The sequence below is a fragment of the Leguminivora glycinivorella genome, chromosome Z, assembly GCF_023078275.1.
Source record: "Leguminivora glycinivorella isolate SPB_JAAS2020 chromosome Z, LegGlyc_1.1, whole genome shotgun sequence".
Classification (NCBI taxonomy): Eukaryota; Metazoa; Arthropoda; class Insecta; order Lepidoptera; family Tortricidae; genus Leguminivora; species Leguminivora glycinivorella.
Window position 1 is genome coordinate 23,608,450 of NC_062998.1, and position 8,190 is coordinate 23,616,639.

General features: G+C 34.5%; 1 protein-coding gene across 1 annotated transcript; it reads left to right on the forward strand.

Annotated features, from left to right (window-relative positions):
* The first annotated feature begins 240 nt into the window (after nucleotides 1–240).
* LOC125241892 (gustatory receptor for sugar taste 64f-like) lies at nucleotides 241–7,981 on the forward strand. The gene is made up of 6 exons (XM_048150588.1): nucleotides 241–312; nucleotides 4,223–4,351; nucleotides 5,051–5,199; nucleotides 5,854–6,016; nucleotides 6,504–6,590; nucleotides 7,868–7,981. The coding sequence occupies exons 1-6, from the start codon at nucleotides 256–258 to the stop codon at nucleotides 7,979–7,981; spliced, it is 699 nt and encodes a 232-aa protein (XP_048006545.1). The 5' UTR covers nucleotides 241–255.
* The last annotated feature ends 209 nt before the right edge of the window (nucleotides 7,982–8,190 follow it).

Here is an 8,190-nt window from a genome sequence, read left to right on the forward strand (position 1 = left end):
ATCACTCTATTCATAAGCGAAAATTCGTTCAGTAGTTTTTGAGTTTATCGCGAACACACAGACAGACGCGGCGGGGGACCCTGTCTTATAAGGTGTAGGATTTGTTCTGAATTTGTTCATCAAGATCTTATTAGGAATTTACAATTTTCAGTGGAAAATGCACTCTCTATAGTCTTCGTCATGAACCTCGTTATGGATTGCGTTGGCGACTATACTCTGTCCGAGATAGTTTTTGAAAACTACTTTAAGTTCAGAATGCCATATATTTACGACCATGTTACATATACAAGGTGGAAGGCGATATTACTAGAGGTGAGAATATTTTTATAATAAGTACGTAAATATCGAGGTATTATAAGTGTTTCTCTACATTCATATCATAAGTTCTCTATAATTATGCTTTAAGGAGCGATAAGCAACTTATAGGTATTAACTAATCTAACTCTTAAAAAATATTTTGCTACCATGTGGCTTTTCACATCACCTATGAGAGAATGATTAACTTTGCATGAACGTATTCGATTAAAAATGTCACAACGATTTCGACGAGACCGATCTGAGCAATCAGTTTTTTTTCATACGAGGTCTTATGTGGCTGGCCAGACCAAATTTAATCTTAAAGACTCGGTTACAATCATGGCAGTATAATTGACCGGTCGTGTTGTACGTATACAATACACGTTGGGAGGAGCTCGCTGCTAACCGGTCATCGATAACATACATCAATACTATACAAACATCGATAATATACGACCGAAGGCAGTGTTTTAAATATACACGAGTTACGAATTTTCTTTTCGTACGTTTGAAGTTTCGACCTGTACCGTTACCATGGGCTGCCCAAGTGAGAGCCGTATTACTTTACTCAGAAAGTAAGTGAGTTTACGTTTGTTTACAATATGTTGTGCCTAACTTCACGCCAAAGAAGCTGCTTCTATCCCTTTCTAAGTTTATCAATAAACGGAGAAAGAACTATAGGCGAATGCTACGCCTCTGGTGTTTACGCGATGGAACTAAAATCATAAGTAAATGTAATTTACCTATCGAAATCTGTCAATATAGGGTCTACTGCAAATTTCGAAACATACGCACTGAGGGATTCTTCCTCTTTCACTTTATACTGATAAGAGTAAAAGAGACTCATGTCCACATGTCGATAACTTCGGTATTCGGTAGTAGGCCTCAAACCATAGGCAAAGTCATTCTGACGTGACATTTCTGTCAAGTTATACAAAAATCACACGGAATTTTCACAATTATATTTGCAGTTTTAAATAAAATTATGACTAACATATTGCATTAATTTATAATATTACGTGAAATTCGAGATTAGCTAAAATTTAATAAAAAGAAAAACCAGTGAACAAATCAAATAAGGTAATGAGTTATTTTTGGCCATCATATTGTACTATTTACAATTGAGATGATTATAATGCTCAAAGCAGTTTTTGGTTTCAGAAAGATGACGGAAGCTATGATTGAAATCAATATTTCCGAACAAACCCGTATGGTATTCAGTCAACATGGAAGATGGTTCAATTGATATTAATACTGTGGCACTCTGGCAGTTACGCTACTCAAAACCTTAGGGCAGCAGAGCCGCAGTACCAATTTATAGGTGTTTTTGTTCCGCGATGCACTTAATGGTATTATTGGCCATGATCATCACAGGTATATGTATAGAAGTGCTCCAATAAAGGAAAAAACCTCAACTCCAAAAAATAATCCTGTTACTAAAATAAAGTATTTCATTAATTGACTTTGTTTATTTGTGATGTTCTTGAGTAGTAAAGAAATAGAAATATTTTTTACAGAAAAAGGGTACATAGCATCTTATATAGAATTAGCTTTTGCCCGCGGTTTCGCTCGCGTACTAAAAGAATTCTTATTCAAACATATACAAATAATAAAATTTTCATTTGGATCCGTAGGTTTCTATGCAGACGTTTGTCTGCGTTTTTTTCAATTACTCATATTACTATTGTTTTTAAAAAAGAAATGCTTACAGTGGTTATACAAATGTTACACAGCAACCACAGCGTAGGTAGTAGGTACGAGTAGGTATGTATTCTATATACACTGAGGAAATTACATATTGTACAACAGAACTCACATAGCTCCGTATCTGGGCACTATTGTTGGTAGGTAAAAAGTACTTTCTCGCATTATTGCTTACAATTACAGATTGCCGACCGATTACCCCTATCCCTAACCCTACCCCTATCCCTATTAGGGTTTGTTGGGATTTTCCGCCAAGCAAAGAACCGGGAAATGAACTTGAAGGCTGTAGGCATAAACCCTATAATTTATGAATTTATTATGCACACCACACTATTGGCGCTTTGTAAATAATTTGTAATTGTTCAAAAATACTTCTTTTCATTCATAAAACATTGTATTGTGTAGTTACTAAATAGTCATAAGTTTAGCATTTCAATATGTGCAATATTACTTTTATGATTAACAAAGTAATTGTTATTCCTGTAATTGTTTCTTCTGCTGTATGTTGTATTAAATATTGTATGTTTGTGCTGATTGCCAAGTTGCCAATGCTCCCAATAAATTTAAAAAAAAAATTGCTTTGTCAACTTTGACACTAGGACTTAGCTGAAATGTCAATCGTTGACGCTGAACCATGGACTTTCAATCTATGCGCTAAACGCCGATCGAAATTCAGTCTAGCTCTGTCATGTCAATACGGAAAAGTGATAGAGATAGCTAAGCTACGATAACGATGTTAATCATAATCGTTTGTGCATTTGGCTACGTGCCCTGCCAAAAAATTAGATACAATTTTTACTTGTTTCAAAATGCTTTTTCTACTCACTTTTGTATCAAATTATAATCTTCATATACACCCCATAATGGCTTATCGCCTTCAAAAGTTCTATACCTTACCCTAGACTTTGTCGTTATCTATGTCGATGTCGTTGTAATTGATGTTTGATATGTACGAAAACGCTGAATTTTAGGTTTTTAGTTTTCGTTTCACATCAATTTATTAAATACTTAGCCTGTTACTCAAGAATATTACAAAATAAACAAAGTCACAGAATGAGATACTTTATTTCAGTAATAGGATAATTTTTTTGAAGTTTTTTCCTTTGGTTCACTTCTAATATATACCCACGAGATATGGTGTTATGGTGACTACAGGTACAAGTATTGTGCATTGAGGAACTAACATGCCCATGAATTGGTACTGCCTGCTGCTGTAGGTAATCAGTTGATTCTTAACTGCCTCAATCATTATCAATTTGAACAATCTTCTACGTTGGGTTTGCTGAATACCATACGGCTGGCATGGAAATATTGTTTTCAATAATATCTTCTTTTTCTGAAAGCAACCAATATAATCATCTCAACTGTAGCTAAACAGTACAAAATGATGAATAAATATAACTCATTACCTTTGTAAAAGTATCAAACACTCGTTTCATCACTGGTTTATCTTTTTATCGAACTACTGACTAACTGCTACATTTAAGCTGTTCTTGAATTTCACGTAATATTATAAATTAATACATATGATATTAGTCATAATTGTATTTAAAATTGCAAATATAATCGAGAAAATGTTGCGGGATTGTTATATAATTTGACAGTAATGACACATCACAGTGAATTGGTGGTTTACTTTTACGCTAGTGACTGTCAATGATTACTCACGTAAAGTATTGAGTTTTCACTAGAGACTGTCAAATAGTTCTGGTTCTATTGACTTCATACAATCAGAAAGAGAGCGCCTTAGCTGTAAAGTTAGGAACGTATTGAAAACTCGGAGTAAACACGTTAATAACTTATGGTACCGATGAAAATTTTAGTACGTGAGCGTTTCCGCTTGGAGCGCTGTTCAGTTTTTCCATACATTTTCCGTAACTCTCACTGAAAACGTAACGTATTTTTTAACTCAAAAAAGTCATGGTAAGGCTACTGACAAGAACTTAACTTTGCGAGCTATTTCTTGCGGGAAAAACACCATATTGGGTGGCTAGAGAGTAGTGCTACCTCGTCTATTTCAAAATAGGCACAATGGCTGTCGACTTGAAGAAAATGCCCACTAAAACTAAACTAACCTAAACACCATATGTATGTATGTACCTTCTGAAAAGAAAGTACCTATGCTTTTCCGGTTGAGCGACGTGGAAAGAGATTTGCGAAAGTGAAAAAAATATTACAATTTAGCGATTGACGATAGTATTAAACATATTTTTTTTTACAGATTGCTAACTTTCAGGCAACTTTTCTATGGAATTTTACTGATATATTTATAATGGCATTTAGTATTTACCTTACATCTTACTGTAATGCTTTATATGACCATATTAACAAATACATCAAGGAAGGAAAAGTAGGTATGTTTTATTATTATTATCGATGTCGATTGATCATCATCATCCTCCTTGCGTTATCCCGGCAGTCGCCACGGGTCATTTCACATTATCCGATCCGATATCGGATGTCGGAAGGACTTCAATGGAAAAAATCCATCCAAGATGGCGCCCGTAATGTACGGGATATCGGTCCTAAATCCGATATCGGATCGGATAATGTGAAAACGCACTAAGGGTTCGCTTAATATCGATTAATAACGATGTAGTTCAAGAACGTGCAATGCAATGCAATTTTTCGTTTATTTGCGGTATTTTGGACGTTCTACCTTCATTTTCATGTTAGTTAATTTAGTAGGCAATTGTATTAAAAAAAAATAGGTACTTACCTTGCAAATCTTACAATTTTATCAGATTTATTTTTCAATTTGTAAAATTTACATCACTTCATATTTATTTATTGCATCCATGGTATTATAAATAGATCTAATACAATGGGGCGTCTGGGGTCTTTACGACCTATTCTCCATATCTCTTCGATTTGCCCCCTTAGGTCGATATTACAGATGTTATAAAATATATTTACTACTTTATTTATTAGTATAGGTTCGAATTGAAAGTCGTATTCATTTAAACCGTAGAGCACCAAACTCAACTTATGTTTTTTTTTTCGTAACTGGATCATGTAATTCACATAAATATTTACTTTTTGTTTCCAGGAATCCGGCTCTTGGAGCAATTTACGAAATCGATATTGTCATTTGATGGCACTTGTTGAAATTGTAGATTCAAAGATAAGTCGTTTCGTGTTGCTGGCATTCTTCATCGATATATTTTTTATATGTCTACAGCTCTTCAACACGCTTAAGTATACTAAGATTACCATGTTTCACATTATCAGTTTCTTAACTGCGTCAGTTCTGTTTAATAATAATGACCTACTCATTGTTTTCAGCCAGGGGTATTCTGGTTTTCATAGTTGTGACCAGAAAGGATTAGATGAGTAAGTAGAGGTATCTATTAGGCGAGCCGACAAATCTCTATACAGCTGAAGCGCACTTGGCCCCATAGGCCCAAGGTCTCAAAGCCAGACGCCTTAAACATGTAGCTGGTTCCTAATTTGCGGTGTTCAGACGGCGGCGGCTTACATCATTAAAGCTAACATACATAACATATATGAGGGATACCATCATAGAAGCTGGCGTGACAGGAGATACAGTACAGCGCTTAGGACGCATAAGACCCATGATAATTAGCATTAGCAACGGCTAGTATGATGTTAATCAGGGCCGACAGATCCCGTGATTACATACACTAGGGAACTTCGACGAGTACCAGCCACCCGGCCCCCAGCAAAGAGACTCGAGGGCGCCCTATCTTAATCGAATTTGTCTGTGTTCGAGTATGCCATATCTATCGTTCAGTGCGACTACGTACCTACCTACTTGTAGGTACATATTTTATTCCACTGTTCACGTCACGCGACGACACCTTTGTTTTACTTAACACTTTTAAATTCCAGAGCTCTCAACGGCGTCGCACATTCAGTTTATTATTCATTTTCTTTTCTATTTTTGATCCTGAGGGCCATGCTTATGTCACTGTTAGCAGCCGAAGTGCACGCAGCGGCTCGGAAGCCGGTAATTGTTTTGAGAAATGTACAATCTTCTGTATATAATGTAGAGGTATGTGGATATTATTTGACTTCTTTGTAAACATGTGTCTTTATACACATGTGTCGTGTAAGATGAATTTATGTTGTAAAGCTTGGTTGCTTCAAGTTTTCCGTGTAACAAAAATGCTCTGATAAAGCTTTTTGGTAATAACTGGTTTCCACAGGGAAACGGCGAAGCAAGGGTTCCTTACGAATTTAAGATATACCTTTATGTCATAGTTAAGGAAGCTAAGTTGTTAATGATCTACTTAGAGAGAGAGAAAATTTAGTAATACTTATACCTATTCTTTTCCTCTTTTGCGGCGATGTGTGGTGCTCATGCGTTAGTCTTTTTGAGACAGAATGAAAGGGGACAATCTACATAATATGTTAACTTGATGAAAATATGGATGTTTTATTTTATCATAAGTAACCAGCCCATTATGACCATAAAATATTGCTTGTTATAAAAATTACAGCCTGTATAATGTTCTGTTATTTATTATTCTATGTTTCAGATTCAACGCATGCTACATCAAATGACATACAGAAAGCTTGCGCTCAGCGGATTTTTTTTTTATATTACAAGAAATATGATCTTAAAGGTACTTAGACTAATATTACATTGTGCAACATTCCCTTGTGGAATAATGTAAGGGGAATATTGCAAAACAATAGTGCCATAATTCTTACATAATTAAAGACACGGTTTTGCAATATTCTTACCTCCTGAGTTACACACGATGTTTTTCATCACATTTGAGAGGAAAACACAGAGGAAAAAAATCATAAGGCAAAAACTTCAACGGCCGTGTTGCTACAGTGTATTCCAAATATTTTATATCTAATGTACACCGTGTTTTTTTTGTTTTCCGTTAAATTCAATACGCAGTAAGGTTCATCATCAGGAACCACCCTGTATATCGCTTTTTGTTAAACTCGAAAAAAATTTTTTTTGTGTCCATAGATAATAAATGGATTAATTAGTGTGAGAGGACCTTAATCAAAACAAATAACATTAGGAAGAGGTAAGGAATGCCACACACGTGTTCAGTATTTTTTTTTTATAATTTGATAACCGTAAGAGTTAAGAGGCTAGTTTCTTAGAGAAATTGATTGAATTTGAGCTAAATAATCTTCCCTTAAAGTTAACGGAATTCAATAAAAACAGGGTGTATATTCATCTACATATATCTAATACCTTAGATGAATCTTTTTTTTTAGATAGTTTTGTTACGAGTAGTTACTTTGCGCCAAAAATGATTGTCAAGGGACAACTTTTTAATTTTTTTGATTAGTCTATCACAGATAGGTAATACAACGAAGTCTACGAACTGCCTTTAGTTCGCGTGGCATGACTTATATCAGATTATAAAATAAATAATAACGATTTATCGAAGTGAAATTTACTAAATAAATGCAAAACACACTGAAATTACTGTAAAATCTAAATAAAATGCACTTTTCACACCGTATAAGAGCAATTCCCGAATAGTTTGTACATTTAGATCACGTCTCCGATTTTGATAAAAAGTGGTGGAAGACGTGATCCACAAGTGTACAAACTATTCGGGAATTGCTGATAAGTATATAGGTACCTATATATTTTTTGTATCCTCATCGTCATATTGTGCAACAAAAACCCTCGGCTGATTGAAACATCTGTGTCTGAAGTATTTTATGGGTGGCTACAAAAATTTTAAAAGTAAATATGTACACTTGTGAGTTATAACAATTTATAACTCCCGTGGGAACAAAATAGTACTTTTTCCTTCAGTATATATAGATGCAATGACATCTTTAAAACGGCAAATGTGACGAAAAATAATATAGACGATAAAACTATGAAATAAATGTAATAAAACAACTATGTCATTTCAAGGTGGCTGCTGCGATAGTGACATACGAATTAGTTTTGTTGCAATTTGGCAAAGGCAATGGAAAACGTTCGTCAAAACTTGATGATGGTGTAGTGGAAAACAGCAAAGATTTTTAAAGAGACTTAAGAAAACTTATAATTATTCTCTGTACATGTAATTTGTTCTGTACAATAAAGTGTTTACTACTACTACTACTACTACCACTACTACTACTACTACTACTACTACTACTACTACTACTACTACTACTACTACTAAAACTCATCATATTCCATGTATTTTAGATAAGTATGAATGTTATGTGTATGAATGTTGTATATATTAT